We start from the raw sequence: 18,718 nt of genomic DNA on the forward strand, positions 1-18,718 counted from the left end.
TACAAATACTATAGCTGTTAACTTTAAATATAGAGACACTTGCCTGGATCCAGCGATGTCCTCACCTGAGCCCATTCTTCAATCGGTTTTGGGTGCAAGCGCCGGCATCTTCACTAAGGGAAACTGCCATATATGATAAGCTACACTTTCTGATTGTTCCGGAAGTCTTCTGGGACATGTAATGTGTCCCAGAAGGAGATGGGGCCGAACTTCCACTCAGATTACCACAGCAATGTGCCCCCCCCCCAAAAAAAAAAATTATGTGTCAATTGTAAAGGGCGGGGGGGGGGGGGGAGGAAGAGCAGAAATGTTTTGGTTTTAATACCACTTTAAAATTTGTATAAATAATCTTCAAAGGTTATGCAACACATGCATTTTTATTTATACAAATTGTAAAGTGGTATTAAAACCAAAACAACAAAAAAAATATTGTATTGCAGCTTATCCATCATTAGATGTTGTGGCTGCATCAGTTTTAATTTCTTTGACTTTTTTCCCTCTGTTTTCATCGGGTGATCTGGCCAGTAAGGCCTCGTACACACGATAGGTTAATCAGAGGACAACGGTCTGATGGACCGTTTTCATCGGTCAAAACCGATCTAGTGTGGGCCCCATAGGTTATTTAACCATCGGTTAAAAAAAGCCAACTTGCTTTAAATTTAACCGATGGATTCCTAACCGATGGGAAAAAAACGATCGTTAGTAGGCACAACCATCGGTTAAAAATCCACGCATGCTCAGAATCAAGTCGACGCATGCTTGGAAGCATTGAACTTCATTTTTTTCAGCACGTTGTTGTGTTTTACATCACCGCGTTCTGACACTATTGTTTTTTTAACCTATGGTGTGTAGGCGCGACGGACCATCAGTCAGCTTCATCGGTTAACCGATGAAAACAGTCCATTAGACCGTTCTCATCGGATGGACTGATCGTGTGTACGAGGCTTAACACACCTCTGGTTTTAGTGAGACACCAAACTGGATGAATAAGCACCGAAAGCACAGCATTCAGCATCATTGTCAGTCTGGGTGGAGAGAAGACAAACTCCAGCTCACACTTTATAATCTGTTACAGGAAACTTTTTTTTTCTTTTGGGATAAAGGTTTTAAATAAATCTGATCATTTTATACAGCCAGTGTTAAAGGGTTTGTCTCATCCATGTAAACTGATACATTTTGCTGGAGAGCTTGTGCTTTTGAAAAACAACAGACTTGCTGCCTGGATCACCAGATAAAAACAGAAGAACGAAAGTAAAAAAAAAATGAATGCAGCCATTGCATCTAAGAATTGCATCTAAGAATGAAGAAGGTAAGCATTATATATTGAATGTTTGCTTTTGGGTTTGGGTTTAATACTGTTTTAATGCCTGTTTGGAAACACAGGCTTATTTTTCTAGGTGCAATCATTAAAAGTTATGGCTAGACACTTCTTTCTGCAACGGTAAATTTCAAGTCCACGTCAAAGGCACTTATTTCTAACAGCCACAGAAAACACTCAACAAGAGCCACAGGATTTATACAAGAGGTTGCAAATTGCAGGACATAGAAGATTATTGCTGTCGACTACACCACCTTTTGTTACTTTGTGTCAAACTTCTAATTTGATTTAACAACACATGCCTTTTCCCATATACAAGGTTTAATCTGCTACAGGCCATTCTATAACAAAGAACTTACCCAAAACTACTGTATTTGTTTAGCAGCAGCCAATGTTGCACTTTTTTTTTTCTGTTGATCTCCTTATTGCTGACTTTGTCTCACTTTGTCTATTGGCCTAATTAACCGCAATAAGGTTGATAACAATATTTTAAGGTTTTACCAAGGCCATAGCACATGGCTATCTTTCTATCCCTTCTCCCTGCCCACATTTTTTAATTCAGGGTGTCAGACCCAGAGCTTTTTTCTCAGAAAATAGGTGCAGGAACTCAACCACGACCCCGTTCAGATTTCAAAAACAGTAAAAGGGTCTTAAAGGGGCATTAAATACCAGGATTGCATTACATACAGAGTGCAGAGTTCAGGGGGTTGCACACAGAGTGCAGAGCTGTGACTTGTAAACACAGAAACCGGACTTCTGTGTTTACAAGTGATTGTGGTGAGCAGGCACCAAAGGGTCTGAGCCAGAGGTGGTGGAACTGAGTTCCCCCCAAGTTCCCCCTGAAAAAAATCCCTGGTCAGACCTTATCTGAACCCTAACCCTCTGCCTGTGTACACTAAACCCAGACACAAAGACCTGCTATAGTCCTAACTTACTGTAAAGTGCCACTAAATTTAAAGAACAAAATCTGAAAAAAAATAAAACTTCTATTGCTTCCTCCCAATCTCCAAATTCCTTTTTTTCTTCTTGCTTGCTGCTGCTTTGCTGCTGTAACCTGACTTTGTTACAGGGTGGCTACTTTAGTTTTCCATGTATGTGGAATTGTAGCTTTTATTTCAATTGACTACTCAGTCCTTTTTCTGCCATCACTTTTCTATGTTTCTATGCTCGCTCCCCAGGTGCAGGATTGGCTCTAGCGCAAGGCAACATGGGCACTTGCCTTACAGTGCCAGGGAACAGGGCGGAAAATTGACAGTGTCACTGTGTCAGTGTCTCTCTCGTCTCTGTGAGTCCCAGGATTACACACAGCAGGCATCTCCCGCTGTGTGTATTGGAGCTTAGTGTGTTAACTTTGGCCACACTGTGAGAAAAGTCCTGCCCTCCTCCTATTTCAGCTCATGTGATAGGCAGAACAATGCGTCTACCACACAAGCTGATCTAGGAGGAGGGCGGGACTTTTCTCACAGCCCGGCCAAAGTTTTCACACTAAGCTCCGATACACACAGTGGGAGATGCTTGCTGTGTGTGAAGTGTAGAGGAGGAGGGGAGCGCTGCATCCACACTGGCAGTGTGTGTGATAAATTCTCTCTCATGTCACGCTGCCCCGGCGGCCCCTCCTCTCTTCTTGTCCATCCCCATTTGCTTGTGACATCATCTGGGATGGACGAGAAGAGAGGAGAGGCCGCCGGGGAAAGCGTGACATGAGAGAGAACTTATCTCAGATGCTTCCTGCATACTGGCTGCCAGGTAAACGCTGTGCCCCAATGTGCTCCAATATGCCCCAATGTGCTCCAATATGCCCGATGTGCTCCAATTTTCCCCGATGTGTGCCAATATACCCCGATGTGCGCTAAGTGCCCCATGCCACGTGCCATGTGCCATGTGTCCTGATGTCCTGTGCCCTGATGTCCTGTGCCCCAGTCTGCTGTGCCTCAATTTCGTGTGCCCTGATGTGCTGTGCCCTGATGTACTGTGACCTGTGCCCTGATGTGCTGTGCCCTTTACCCCGATGTGGCCTGGTGTGCTGTACCCTGATGTGCTATGCCCTGATGTTCACTGTGTCCTCATGTGCCCTGATGTGCTGTGCCCTGTGCCCTGATATGCACTGTACCCTGATGTGTTGTGCCCTGTGCATGCGTGCATGCCGGGAGGGGGGGGGGGGGGCGGCAAAATACACCTTTGCCTGAGTTGGCAAAAATGCTTGCACCAGCCCTGCCCAGATGGACTAGAGACTAGTTATACTTGCCTGATCTGTACAGTGATATTGCATAGAGAGGTCCCATAATGCCTCTTCTGGAGTCCCCTGCCAGAGCTGTGCGCTCCTTTTTTCTCTGGGTACCCCCTTAGCAAGCAATGTGTCTGTTTACACCCGCCGACATCCGATATGCTGAAAAACAGACAGCTGGGGATCCCTTCCCCATCCGTCCAGCAGTTTAGATCGGATGGTAGTTGGGTGTAAATGGACAGGCAATCTGTTCACATCTAACCACCTATAGAGGAGAGTGGTCTGTGTCCACTCTGTATAAACAGTGCGGATACAAACCGGCCACCTCAGTGGGGATCAGTGAACATATTTCTTTGTGCAGGGTGCCTAAAGCAAAACTAAACTCCTGAATATGCTCAACTCCACCTTCCAGCGATGCAGTGGTTACATGCCTCACTGGCCGCTGTCATCTTCGGGTGCCAAGTTTTCAGCCTCTTAATTGCCCATGACATCATCCTGCACATGCGCATTGAAATCAGTCATTCTGGCATAGAAAACTATAAACAGACAGGTGTTTATTATTGCAGATGAGATATAGCATGTCTCTTGTGTAGTTTTGACACGTTAGGTTTAGTTCCGCTTTAAGGTATATAATACAACTAAATATATATACTGTATATTATAGATACTGTAATAGAACATGGCAAACCCTTTGAACTGTGAGGTGGTTTATTCATTTTTAAAGTTGCATTTATTCAAATAGTGAAATCTGAGTATTTTAATAGAAACATTTCTGGACTTTTTTTAATAGATGTGTGTGTTTTTACAATATTCTTTTGATGGTACCTTTAAAGTCCAAATGTGTGTAGGGTATAATAAAACATGAGTGTAAAATATACTTCTAGAGGACGATTTTCCCAATATACGAGAAATTGGGAAGGAAATCTCCTTCTCCTCTTTAGGGGCCTGATTGAAAAGTTGAACATGGATGCGATCCTGCAGGCATCGTAATTTGTCCACATGCAACTAGTGGCACCCGTGCTTTCTTTTTCTAAGTATGAGCTACTGAAATACATGCAATGAATATTACTGAATATTACATGCTTTGTGACTTGACTGTGACTTAACTTGAGTTTTCTGTTGAATAATATGTTGTAAGTATTTTATAATGAACATTGGGTAAAATATTCTTTCTTTTGTTTGCTCAGATCAAATTAATGCCAGCAGCTCCAAATGATGACTTAGCAACTCTCAGTGAACTCACGGATAGCAGCCTGTTGTATGAGATACAGAAACGGTTCAAAAACAACCAAATTTATGTAAGTCACTTACCATGTATAAGAACTCAAAAGAAATGTGTGAATGTTATGCACATTAATGCAAAGCTTCTTAAAATACATCCTTAGCTAGAAAGTTAAAAACATGACTGGTATGGTAGCTGCGGACTTCCAAGTGCCCTGTGTGCTGAAGTTTCAGAAACCCTTGTACCAATATATTTGTAATGGTTTAGATACCCTACATGGAGGAAACCTTATATACCCAATGCATATGTTGGCTCTGCTTAAAGCTGTGCAAAACAATAGCTATGGTTCACTAATCCTTCTCACAATGCAAGTATGAGTTGGCTAACTCATTAAAATCAATGCACTTCCTACAGTATGTGGCTGATATCTTATTTCAATAGTAGATTAGAAAAGGCAGAGGAATTGCAAATTGTGTGGTTGCCCCATTGTGTGGCAATCTACAATTTTAAATTTTAAATACAATAACACAGGGGTGCCCAACCAGTGGCCCGCGGAGCTCTTTGATGTGGCCCGTGACCTCCTGCTCTGGGATGGAATAAAATAGAATAGAATACTGTAATTAAAGGCAAGTTTATTACTAATATCACAGTGTATATATGGGCATATCTGTTCTGCAGTGGTTACTGGGCTGCTTTAAACTGATCCACAGGTGCAGAGAAGTGCACCTGTGGGTTACATGCACTGAGCCATAGACTTCTGTTACCTATGAGTTTGGTGTGCTGAGAGTACAGTGGGCTCTATAGAGCCGAGTGGGCTGTCATCCACCCGCTTCTCTCATTGTGGCCCGCGATCGGTTACCAAGTCGCTTAAGTGGCCCTTGCTCTTCAAAAGGTTTGGCACCCCTGCAATAACAAAACAATATGTCACAATATAAAAGTCCCATCAAATATTACTTTAAAGTAAACACACCAATTATAATGCAAAATAAATGTATTATATAATTATTTAAGAACTATTTCAATTACCAGTAATAACCAGAGCATTCCCTTAATATCTTCAGTACAGTGTGGGAGAAACTGATCTGCATGCAGTAATTGCCGAAGTATTAAATGTCTGACTATAGAGAAGGTAGAGGCAGGGTGCCTAGACACCAGGGCTCAAGTCCTGCGGGAACACGTGGGAACGGAGTTCCTGCACTTTTCACAGCAGGAACGCAGTTCCCTTTGCAGGACTAAAGCAGCCGAGCTGCCCGAGCCAATCCTTCACTAAGCGGCGATGCCCAGCTCGAGTCACTGTTAGGGGCAGGCGAACCTTAGTAATCCTTTATGTTACTGGCCGCTTTATGAACTTGCATCTTTCTAAATCCCGCGATAACTCGCGGCAGATCTCCGCAATGTCTCCTGGGAACAATGACAAAAGCTCCCAGGAGACATTGCGGCATCAAGGAAGTGACGGAATACCCGCACACTACCCGATGAATCCATATACAGGAAGCGGCCAGTAACATAAAGGATTACTAAGGTACAGTGGATCGGAAAAAAAAACATGCAGTTTAGTAATTATGCATATGAGCGTATAATTTTTTATTTTTTTTTGGTGGGGGAGTGGATCTTGGGTGGGAGTTCCCACACTTTTTTCCCCAGGACTTGACCCCTGCTAGACACCTTAGATGGCAGCATAACTGGGGGAGAATTGGAGCATTTAGATTGTGATTTTCTCAAAGTTTAGTTGTATGGACCCTCTGCTAGTGGAAATAAACATTCCTAAACCAATGATCATTTTTTGTCTATATCCATTTGTGCCATCTGCATTGCACTACAGATAAAACTCATACGATCTAAGCCAGGGGTCTCAAACTGGTGGCCCTCCAGCTATTGCAGATCTACAATTCCCATGAGGCATTGCAAGGCTGACAGTTACAAGTATGACTCCCATAGGCAGAGGCATGATGGGACTTGTAGTTTCGCAACAGCTGGAGGGCCACCAGTTTGAGATCCCTGATTCTAAGCAGATATGCATGAACTGTCAAAACATAAGAAAAACAAGAAGAAGGAAAATCCAGGAGTCACCATTACTGCTGTGCTTAAAAAAAAGATGCTCCTGAGTCATTGGCCTGGGTATGCAGATCAGGACTGAATTTGTTGAGTTCACGGGCTGCATGCTTTATCCTGGGTCTGTAATCAGTACTGAAGCCTGGAAACCACCAGGTATCCAGCATTTGCTGAAAGTAGGACAACTACTATATTTATCGGCGTATACCGCACACTGTTTTGCCCTTAAAATCAGGGCAAAATCGTTGGTGCGCTATATACACTGATACTCGCTTCCCGCGCTGTGCTTGAAACACTGCGCCGACATATACCGAGCGCAGTACACTCGGGTATACTCGGGCAGGCTCGGCTCCGCTCGCGGTCACGTCCTTTATGCGAGAGCCGAGCCTATCCGAGTATACCCGAGTGTACTGCGCTCGGTATATGTCGGCGGAGTGGTTCAAACACAGCGCGGGAAGCGGAGATTCGACTCTGAGACAGCGCGGGAAGACACCACGGACACCACGATGGCCGCAGAAGGACGCCGGACCGGACAAGGCCGCCGATGGATGCCCTTGCAAGACACCAAAACTGTAAGTATAAAACATTTTTTTTCCAGGAATTTCAGGGCTACATTAGGGGTGCGCGCTATACGCCAGAGCGCGTAATAGTACAAAACAGATTATAGCGCACACATGCAAAAATGACATTTATCCTGCAAGGCTAGTTAAAAACACCTGAACATATTCAAAAATACGGGGGTTTGGTCACACTATATAGTCATATAGTGCTAAGCCCACTTACTGCGACAAAGTACCCCGAATTAGTGGGTCCTACCCTAGTAATAGAATGAAAGAACCTGGGTCTCAACCATGGGAGATATACTCCTCTATGTGGGAGAACTGAAGGGATTCTTCCTATACAATGGTGGCCACTAATGTGAGGTAATGAAGAGGGGGAGGGGTGCTCCAGCCAAGAGACCTGGTCAGGGTCTATACAAAATACAAAAAGATACTTGGTGGGCACACCCTAAAAATGCTATACATCTAAGCTGGTGCTGCTATAAGACCAAATACAGTACAAAACAGATTATAGCGCACACATGCAAAAATGACATTTATCCTGCAAGGCTAGTTAAAAACACCTGAACATATTCAAAAATACGGGGGTTTGGTCACACTATATAGTCATATAGTGCTAAGCCCACTTACTGCGACAAAGTACCCCGAATTAGTGGGTCCTACCCTAGTAATAGAATGAAAGAACCTGGGTCTCAACCATGGGAGATATACTCCTCTATGTGGGAGAACTGAAGGGATTCTTCCTATACAATGGTGGCCACTAATGTGAGGTAATGAAGAGGGGGAGGGGTGCTCCAGCCAAGAGACCTGGTCAGGGTCTATACAAAATACAAAAAGATACTTGGTGGGCACACCCTAAAAATGCTATACATCTAAGCTGGTGCTGCTATAAGACCAAATACAGTACAAAACAGATTATAGCGCACACATGCAAAAATGACATTTATCCTGCAAGGCTAGTTAAAAACACCTGAACATATTCAAAAATACGGGGGTTTGGTCACACTATATAGTCATATAGTGCTAAGCCCACTTACTGCGACAAAGTACCCCGAATTAGTGGGTCCTACCCTAGTAATAGAATGAAAGAACCTGGGTCTCAACCATGGGAGATATACTCCTCTATGTGGGAGAACTGAAGGGATTCTTCCTATACAATGGTGGCCACTAATGTGAGGTAATGAAGAGGGGGAGGGGTGCTCCAGCCAAGAGACCTGGTCAGGGTCTATACAAAATACAAAAAGATACTTGGTGGGCACACCCTAAAAATGCTATACATCTAAGCTGGTGCTGCTATAAGACCAAATACAGTACAAAACAGATTATAGCGCACACATGCAAAAATGACATTTATCCTGCAAGGCTAGTTAAAAACACCTGAACATATTCAAAAATACGGGGGTTTGGTCACACTATATAGTCATATAGTGCTAAGCCCACTTACTGTGACAAAGTACCCCGAATTAGTGGGTCCTACCCTAGTAATAGAATGAAAGAACCTGGGTCTCAACCATGGGAGATATACTCCTCTATGTGGGAGAACTGAAGGGATTCTTCCTATACAATGGTGGCCACTAATGTGAGGTAATGAAGAGGGGGAGGGGTGCTCCAGCCAAGAGACCTGGTCAGGGTCTATACAAAATACAAAAAGATACTTGGTGGGCACACCCTAAAAATGCTATACATCTAAGCTGGTGCTGCTATAAGACCAAATACAGTACAAAACAGATTATAGCGCACACATGCAAAAATGACATTTATCCTGCAAGGCTAGTTAAAAACACCTGAACATATTCAAAAATACGGGGGTTTGGTCACACTATATAGTCATATAGTGCTAAGCCCACTTACTGCGACAAAGTACCCCGAATTAGTGGGTCCTACCCTAGTAATAGAATGAAAGAACCTGGGTCTCAACCATGGGAGATATACTCCTCTATGTGGGAGAACTGAAGGGATTCTTCCTATACAATGGTGGCCACTAATGTGAGGTAATGAAGAGGGGGAGGGGTGCTCCAGCCAAGAGACCTGGTCAGGGTCTATACAAAATACAAAAAGATACTTGGTGGTCACACCCTAAAAATGCTATACATCTAAGCTGGTGCTGCTATAAAACCAAATACAGTACAAAACAGATTATAGCGCACACATGCAAAAATGACATTTATCTTGCAAGGCTAGTTAAAAACACCTGAACATATTCAAAAATACGGGGGTTTGGTCACACTATATAGTCATATAGTGCTAAGCCCACTTACTGCGACAAAGTACCCCGAATTAGTGTAATAGGGCGATAAATACGGTATGTCAGTTGCCATATTTCTCTATTGTGACAGGTTTAGTTTATCAGACATCAAACCCCTTTGTGGCACTGGAAGAAGCCATGGTTGTCACCCAGGCTTTTCTACCAATATGTCTACCTTTTGTTCTTCTCCATTATAGTGACGATACATTGAAGATTAGTAATTTATACAAGAAAGATAAGGCTGTTCAGTTCACAGGAATTGACAAGAACACTACATTTCTGGCAATATTACCAGGTGTTTTTCGTCATTGCCCAAAAAAATTCTTAGCCTAAAAAAATAAAAACAAATGCAACCACCACATCTAAGGACTGGTAAGCTGCAATATTACATTTTAGTTCTTGGGTTAAGTTATGCTTTAAAGAGGAATTCCAAGCTAAACCCTAACTAATTTTAACTACTAATGATACAGCCGGGTGGGTGCTCTACTATCACGGGTGGACTTCATATGACATGTCAGCCTATTGTGCGCCCCCTGGAAATTCTGGATGAACCCTCTGCACACTGCTATATACCCTTTCCAGCAAGCTTTGCAATGAAAAAACATTTTTTTTAGTTCACACACTTTGCAATACATATTTGAGCTAGCCAACAATGTCAAAGTAATCCCTGTATGGCCAGTCCCTAACCTGTTCTGCAAAAATGCAAATGTTACAGTGGACACAATGCCACTGTGGGGCAAACAGACACAAATTGGGGGAGAGCCACTAGGTTCAGGTCTGGTCACTGACTGTAATGCAACATAAATAAGAAATACCTGTGCTCAGATGCCAATAGCTTGTACATGTATATAAACCACTGTGATCGTCCCAGGTACCATGTGATCCCTGTGACCAATCACAGTGATCACATGCTCACCGCATAATTATTGTCATGAATGGCAGCCATTCACAAGTACATTTTTACTATTGTGATCTCTGTGATTGGTCACTGTGATCAAATGGTGTACAGGGCCAATCACAGCATCCCTTTACCATGTGGTAGCTGTGGCCAATCACAGCATCACAACAGTAAACAACAGTAAAGCAAGAATCGCTGTTAGCCATCCATTAGTTTAAATGGGCTTATCAGCCACTGCTGATGGCATAACCCAGTTCAATAGGAAGAATCCGTAGATTCTTGCTGCAGGAATCCAGCAGCAGCACCAACCCGATTGTGTGAAAGGGTTGTTACACAGCAGTCACAGTGTCCCTGATCACTGCCTCAGCAGTCACAGCATCTCCTAATCACTGCCACAGCAATCACAGTGTCACCATAAGGACATAATGCTCTCTGAAGAGCCATCCATGTTCAGATCACTCTTCAGAGCTTTTGACAGGAAGTGAGGAGGTGTTGTACTGCCTCTGCACTACCTGACTGACTGGAGAAGCCTAAAAATAGGTAAATATATAAATCTTTCCTACACAGGTAAGTCAGCATATGTGTTAGGAGGGGAAAAAAGTGCATTCTCAGAATCAAGTGTGAGACGGGAGCGCTCACTCTGGTAAAAGTAGAGTTCGTAATGGAGATAGAACATTCGTCACGCTGTAATGGACTCAAAAGCACAATGCTGAAAAGTCTCTCACCAAACTTTTACTAACACGAGGATCAGCAAAAGCAGCCCAATGGGTGGCGCTATTTGAATGGAACGTCCCCTTTATAGTGCCATCGTACGTGTTGGACGTCACTGCACTTTGGTCGAGCGTTTTTTTGACTGAACGTGTGTATGCAAGGCAGGCTTCAGAGGAATTACGTCGGGGAAAATTTGGGGTTTTGGCATGTCATGATCAAGTCTATCCGAAGACGAAACGTTGGGAGGTTGGCGTGCTGACGTCACCGCGTATTGAGGACGTGCCTCGTTTGTTTGTTCGCCGGCTGGCTACATTTGTCCTTGCTGTTTTTAACACGTCTTAATTGTAAGTGTTCTACTTACTTTATTTTTATTAAACTTTGGCGGTACTTCACTATGTGAGTCTGTATATTTTTCATGTTACCTGGCTATATGATCTCTGGATTGAAAGGACTAGTTTGAAAACGCCTCTCTGCTGTTGACCGTAACACACTGACATGCAATATTGATCCCTCGAGGGTCGCCTTGTTCTGGTAAGGGTCAGCGTGTTTTTATGGTGGTGGTGCTCCAGCTTTACTGCACAGTGTCTGTCAATACTAGCCACCGGGAGTTAGTCTGAGTGTTTGTTCACCATACGTTTTTGCACTATTTTTTTGTTTTTTTCTCCCTTTTTTTACTGGGCTGAGTCCACTGAAGTAAGAGCTTCTGCATCGTTCCATGTTGGATCTTCTATTGGCTACACCATGGATGGCTCATTTTGATCCTTGGGGATCTATACATCTGGTAAGGGTCAGCCTGAACGTTTTTACCCGGATATTGTTCCAGCACTAACCACAGAATTGGATTAATTTCTTATTTTTTTGGACTATTGTAAAAAATATTTTTTTTATAAATTTTGTATGTGCACACTTATTGGGACTTTATACATTGTTGATCTTTTGGTCATCCCTACGAGGTGTTTCTATTACAACTCCTTTTTTTTTTTATTTTATATGGTCACGTATATATAATTTTTTGCGCAACTCCTATCTCTTATCATGTCAGGAAAACCGGTCATGTGTACAGGGCATCAGAATCATTGCTGAATAATGACCATTGCCCACCCTAATACAAAAAATGAAGACAAAACATATACAGTTGTATACTAAAGAACCGTAGAGAAAAAAATATTGCAGAATAATATTCAAATTTTTTTAAATATAACTAAATTGTAGATGTACGGTAATTCTGTTTCTCATATCATTTATCTACATGCAGGACTGAATGTATTAGGCTTATTTTACTGTATGTCACTGTCAGAAATCCTAATAATTTTATATCTGTACAGTTTCAAATGAAGCAAAACATGACTGCGATTTCTAAATGATTGATGTGATCTGACAACTGGAAGAAAGCAATAGAACAAAATATGGCTCTGTGAAAGTTTTATTCCTCCCAACTGAGACATGATTTTCTCTAGTTTTTTTTTTGATCAGCTTAAGGGCTACTATAAATGCAAAAAGTGCCGAGTATGTGCCCTTAGTAGCAATCACCAAAGATGTGTAACATCATTCACCTCTACGGTTACATCAAAAGAATTCAAAATCGAACCATGTATCACCTGTGCATCCACAGGGGTAGTATATCTGATCCAATGCCCTTGCGGGCTTCAATATGTAGGCCGGACTAAGAGATCAATGCAAGTCAGGGTTAACGAACATATTACTAAAATCCTAGCGGGCTTTAGGAACCACTCCGTGTCCAATCATTACAGGCTTAAACATCATAGGGACCCCTCCAATACCCTCTTTCTTGGGATTGACAAGTATAAGGCACATTGGAGGGGAAGTAACCTGGTGAGGGAAATTTCCAAAATGGAAATGGGGTGGATCCATCGTTTAAAATCATACAGCCCTCATGGCCTGAATATTGAAACTGACGTGAATGCTTTTATCAACAATGCCTGATGTGAACCTTTGCATAGGGTCCCATAGAAACAGATGCGGTTTTTCAAATTAAGATTTTAAGCTAAAATATTTTTTATATTTTTTATATTTTATATATCGTTATAATTTTTTAACTAAATCCTGGATAGTAGTTATATCTACCCTTTGAGTTTAACATTTAGATTTAGGTTCACTCTGATAGGATTCTTATATTCTGTTCAAAGATGGTACTATAGCCTCAAAATTATTTTTCACAAAAAATTATATTTTTTCACACCAAGAATTTTTCATAATGTACTTCTAGCACGGTTCTTGGCCTTTTGTGGCCCTTCCCTCTCGAGTTTTTCGTTAAATCGGGGGGATGTAGTATGTATGTAATATTTCACTATATATTTATGGATTCACTTTTCATATAAGCTAAATATTCATTATCACAAAAAATAGATTAGTCTATATACACTATTTAAAACTATACCCTTGGGCAACTAAGGGCCCTTGGATCACGTAGACCACAGGGTGTGTATTACAACAGGCCCTGTGATCTAGTTTATATATTTATATATTATATTTTTATATATAGTATTTATATATTCTTTATATCACAATCCTTTTTTTCTTTAATGGTTTTTAGTATACCATAAAGCTCCATACAATTTTTGGGTAATAAAAAGAGCTAAACGAATTTGGATGAGGCTTATATTTAATTATATAGGAGTTTCTGAGAATTTTCTATTAAAATAATCGATATAACCGACTTAAAACCTGACTCCTTCTAAACCAGGTATAATCAGGATGAGTTTATTATTTATTTTTTCTTGTTTAAAAATAATTTTTAATTTTATCCACAAGATGGCCACAGTGAGTCAAGGGATTTCTGTCTTGTGCCGGACTTTTAGTTCTCCCTTGGTTCCTCTGTCCTCTTTACATTGTAGGTATTAAAACTACATTCTTAGGCTCAATTTATATTTATGTTTATGTTTATTTCACATTTTTTGCTTTTACACTCTGGAGAGAGAGCATTTCCACCCTCGTTACAACGTAGGTGGAACGCCTCACACTCCCTTCCAGGCCGCGAGGTTGCGCGCGGTTGTATGGGAAAACTTTCCCTCAACAAAGATGGCGGGGTCTGTTTCTATGGACCTCCCTTTGCATTGAGTGGCTCTTATATAAGGTGACACACTGCTGCTAGCCCTACCCCCATTGAGAATGTCCAATAGGACGAAACGCGTCTGGAGGCAGCGTCAGTGACGTCACCACGCCTAGGAGGAGGGCTCCGTAAGCCGGCCGGCTTGTTTTATCTGTTTAATGCTGTGTTTATACTGCCTAAGTGTAAGTACATTACTTTCTTAAATAAATTTGTATACCTACGATATCACGCTATTGCGTCCCTTTCTATTCTCCTGTCTACATGTGAGCCGGATTGGGTTACGCTTATCGGTATACTGTGGTTGCTGATGAATTGTGGGGTGTCCTAAATCGGAAATACATACCAACTTCAAACCTCAGCTGTCTTTTGCTTGGAAATCTGAGCCCGGGGGATTTAAAGGCCGTGGCTGGGTTATAGCCAACTGCACCAAAGGCTTGCTATCTGGTAAGCTGATATACAATTCCGGTGGTGGGATCTCACACACTGTATGCATGTCACCCGGTGCATTGAAAAATCAACATCTTTACATGCAAATCAGCCTCTGATCAATACAGTGTTTTTGTCTCTGCTGGAGAATCAATCCAATATCCACTATTACTTACACTACCTGTGGACTGTTGTACTATTATATTTATTTTGTTATTTTGGCGCGGCTTTTTATATTGTTTATATCATTCAGGCAGCTATATGGATGTTGCACCGCTGACTCTGAGACTAATAACAATTGGCGGAAAGTTCAGAATTACACATCAGTTTAGTGCAGTCATAACTGATGTCTGTAAATGATTTTGTGATCTGTAGATTTTTCTTTTTTCATTATCAGAAAAGACTTACATTTTTACCAGATCCTCTTTTCTTTAGTGTGGTGTGGTATTTCCTCCTTCTCAGTCGTCAGCTACATTGCTCTTAAAGATGAATAAGTCTTTATAATTAATATTGCAATAAGGCAATCTTGTTATAAATTAAAGCCTCGTACACACGATCGCACTTTCATTGGACTTTTCCGTGAATTTTTGTGCAAAGGGGGCGTTGGCCATGAACTTGTTCTGCATACACACAGCAGAACATTTTCAGCCAACAAACCACATGGTTTTTCAGCTCTTTACCGCCACCCTTTGGGCAACTTCTGCTATTGTTGTCTGACGTTTAGCATTAGTTCGGAGCATGCGTGTTTTTACTTTGGATTTTAGTCAGATGGATTTGTGTACACAAGATCGGATGATCCGACAGAACACACGGACAATTTGAGAGCATTTGAGAGGGAAATTCCGACAACAATTGTCCGATGGAGCATACAGACGGTTGGATCGACTGACAAAACACGTCCATTGGACAATTGTTGTCGGAATATCCGATCGTGTGTACGGGCCTTTATACTGCCTATTTCTCTGGATCTACTGATCATTTTTATATGTGGCCTTTGTTGATGGTAACCTCTGCTTGTGATTTTTTTCATCATATGCGCAGTTAAGTGTGCCTAGGGTTGTGATGGGTTTTAGAGCTGCACAATTAATCGTTAAAAAATAGTGATCTCGATTCAACCCAGTCTCGATTCAACCACACTAACAATGTCCAATGCAGAGTTTGCAGATTCTTTCATATAACAAGTGGAGAGACTTTATCTGCTCACTCAGCTGTCAAAAGAAAATAGCTGGGCAGTCTGCAAAGTTTAGATCAAAGGGATAAACTTCTGTGTGTCTAAAGAAAAAATCTGGGCAGTCTGTCAAGTTTTTAACAACATAAAACATTGTAAATAACTTCCTTCTTAGATCAAACTTCTGTATGTAAATGCAGGAAGTTTAACCACTTAAAGTCCAGGGGCAGATCCACAAAGATCTGCCTATCTTTAGGCAGGTGTAGCGTATGTAAGATACACTACGCCGCTGTAACTTACTTGTTCTTCTTGTGAATCCTCAAAGAATCTGCGCGGTAAGTTACGCCGGCGTAATTTCAAATGGGAGTGATGGGGGTGTGTTTTATGCAAATACGTTGTGACCCGACGTAAACAAAGTTTTTTTTAGCGCATGCGCTGTCCTTAAAATATCCCAGGGTGCATTGCCACAAAGTACGCCGCAAGGACGTCATTGGATTCGATGTGAAAGTAAATGACGTCACATTCCTATTCACGAATGACTTAAATTAGACGCGGGAACGACGGCCGTACTTAACATTGAGTACGCCACCATATAGCAGCTTTAACTATACGCCGGAAAAAGCCGAACGGAAACGACGTAAAAAATGCGACGGCCGCTCGTACGTTCGTGGATCGTCGGAAATAGCTAATTTGCATACTCGACGCCGAAACCCCACCTAGCGGCCGCCGAAAAATTGCATTTAAGATCCGATGGCGTACTATGCCTGTCGGATCGATCCCAGATGCCGTCGTATCTTGTTTTGTGGATACAAAACAAAGATACAACGTGGGAAATTTTAAATTACGCTGGCGTTTCAATAGATACGCCGGCGTAATCCTTTTGTGGATCTGCCCCCAAATCTTTTTCTGACACAAGTTAAAATCAATATTTTTTGCTAGAAAATTACCAAACATTATATATATTTTAGCAGAGACCCTAGGGAATAAAATGGCAATTGCTGCAATATTTTATGTCACACTGTATTTGCACAGTAGTCTTTCAAATGCAATTTTTTGGGGAAAAATACACTTCAATGAATAAAAAAAAAATCGAAACAGTAAAGTTAGCCCAATTTTTTTGTTTCAATGTGAAAGATGATGTTACGCCGCTAGAATCGTCAGAGAATTGTGATCTATCTTCTAGGCAAACAAATAATTGTGATTCTCATTTTAGCCAGAATCAAGCAGCTCTAATGGGTTTATTTTAAAACATCATCCTGCATAGTCATGGGCTAGGTAGCTTTAGACTACTCTAGACCTGCAGATGGATTACTATGGTACAAAGTATTGCATTGTGGGCCAGGCTGATGGCCCATGTCTTTTAGATATGACAACATAAGGAAGTGGAGACATCTCAAGCCAAATGTGATTTTTTTTTTTACCGCTGCTACTCCATAATAAAAAAAAATCTGTGCATCACTGGCTTTGCACTCCTGAAGCTAGTGAAGAGCAGTGCACATTTGTAAAAGCAATCGTTGTGCTTTAGAAATATGCAGAGCTATTTATAAAGCAATGGTCATAGCACTACTGTTTAAATGGAAGCAAGTAATACATTTTGTTAAAAAAAAAATATATATATATTTTTTATTTTTTATATTATACTATTTTAAGCTTTTATTCATCCTTTTTTGCATCTCAGTGTTAATGATCTCTTGCAGCCCCTTTCAGCGATATGCAGCTGCTGGTTCCAGCAGCAGCTGCATATCATTATTCTGTACTGGTTTCCTAATGATGACAACAATGGACCATGCCTGTGTATTTAGGCATTTCCACTTGAATAAAAATACTTTTGAGAGGGTGGCAATGTAGAAACCCAACATGGAGAAGACGGTGACACAATATTGTTTTAGGGCCCTTTCACACGTACGGACAAACGGTCCGTTTATTACAAGTCCGTTTACGGACTTGTAATGTATCCCTATGGGATTGCAGACGTTAGCGGATGATGCATCCGCTGACGTCCGCAACCATCCGTGTCCGCAAAGATCCGCTTTTGCGGACGGAAGAAAACCCTATTTTTCTTCCGTCCGGCGGAACGGATCGGATGAATACAGACACGCGGTCTGTATTCATCCGATTCCCCATAGGGGAGAGCGGAGGAGAGACAGGGCGGTCTCTGCACTGTGTGCGGGGACCGCCCTGTAAGCCGACAGCTCAGCGGGGATTAACGGAGGAATCCCTGCTGAGCCAAACAGGCTAACGGAGCGGATCAATACGGATCCGCTCCGTGTGAAAGAGCCCTAAATAAAAGCTGCAGATTTGAAAAGATTTTGAAATTACATTCTGTAAGGCTGCATTCACACCTGAGCGTAGGTCGCTCGGTCATTTTTTCCTGCGTTTTTTTCCGGCGTTTTGTCGAGCGTATTAATGCTTATTTGCGCGTTTGCATACAGCGTCGTCCGACGTTTTTGTACTTCGACGTTTTTTATTTTAGCCAATAGGAAAAATTATCATCTTTTTATCACTTGTTGCTATGTTGGTAGATTTTTTTTATCTTCTGCCTGGGTAAAATGTTCTATTGATTAAAGCGACAAAATGCCCGTAGCAAACGCTCGTTGTCGCGCTAGTCGCTTGAATCGAGCGTTTCCATTACTTTCTATGGGAAATAAAAAACGCTCAAAAACGCCCAAACCGCGCGATTCGGGAAGGGTCCGGAACTTGTTTGAGCTTCAGGCGTTCAGCTTCAGGCGTTTTGGAGTGGAGATGTGAACCATCTCCATAGACAGTAATGTATTTTTTCCCCTCTAGCGTTTTTGAGCGTCGCGCTTCAGGCGACAAAACGCTC

The 18,718-nt window shown here is 41.9% G+C and overlaps 1 protein-coding gene across 1 annotated transcript in view; it reads left to right on the forward strand.

Annotated features, from left to right (window-relative positions):
• Window positions 1-18,718, forward strand: part of MYO16 (myosin XVI) — a 357,599-nt gene that overhangs the window by 121,669 nt on the left and 217,212 nt on the right. The window contains exon 11 of the mRNA XM_040336205.1: window positions 4,730-4,840. Coding sequence (XP_040192139.1) covers window positions 4,730-4,840 — 111 coding nt within the window. The remainder of the gene's footprint in view (window positions 1-4,729; window positions 4,841-18,718) is intronic.

The sequence above is a fragment of the Rana temporaria genome, chromosome 2 (genome assembly GCF_905171775.1).
Source record: "Rana temporaria chromosome 2, aRanTem1.1, whole genome shotgun sequence".
Classification (NCBI taxonomy): Eukaryota; Metazoa; Chordata; class Amphibia; order Anura; family Ranidae; genus Rana; species Rana temporaria.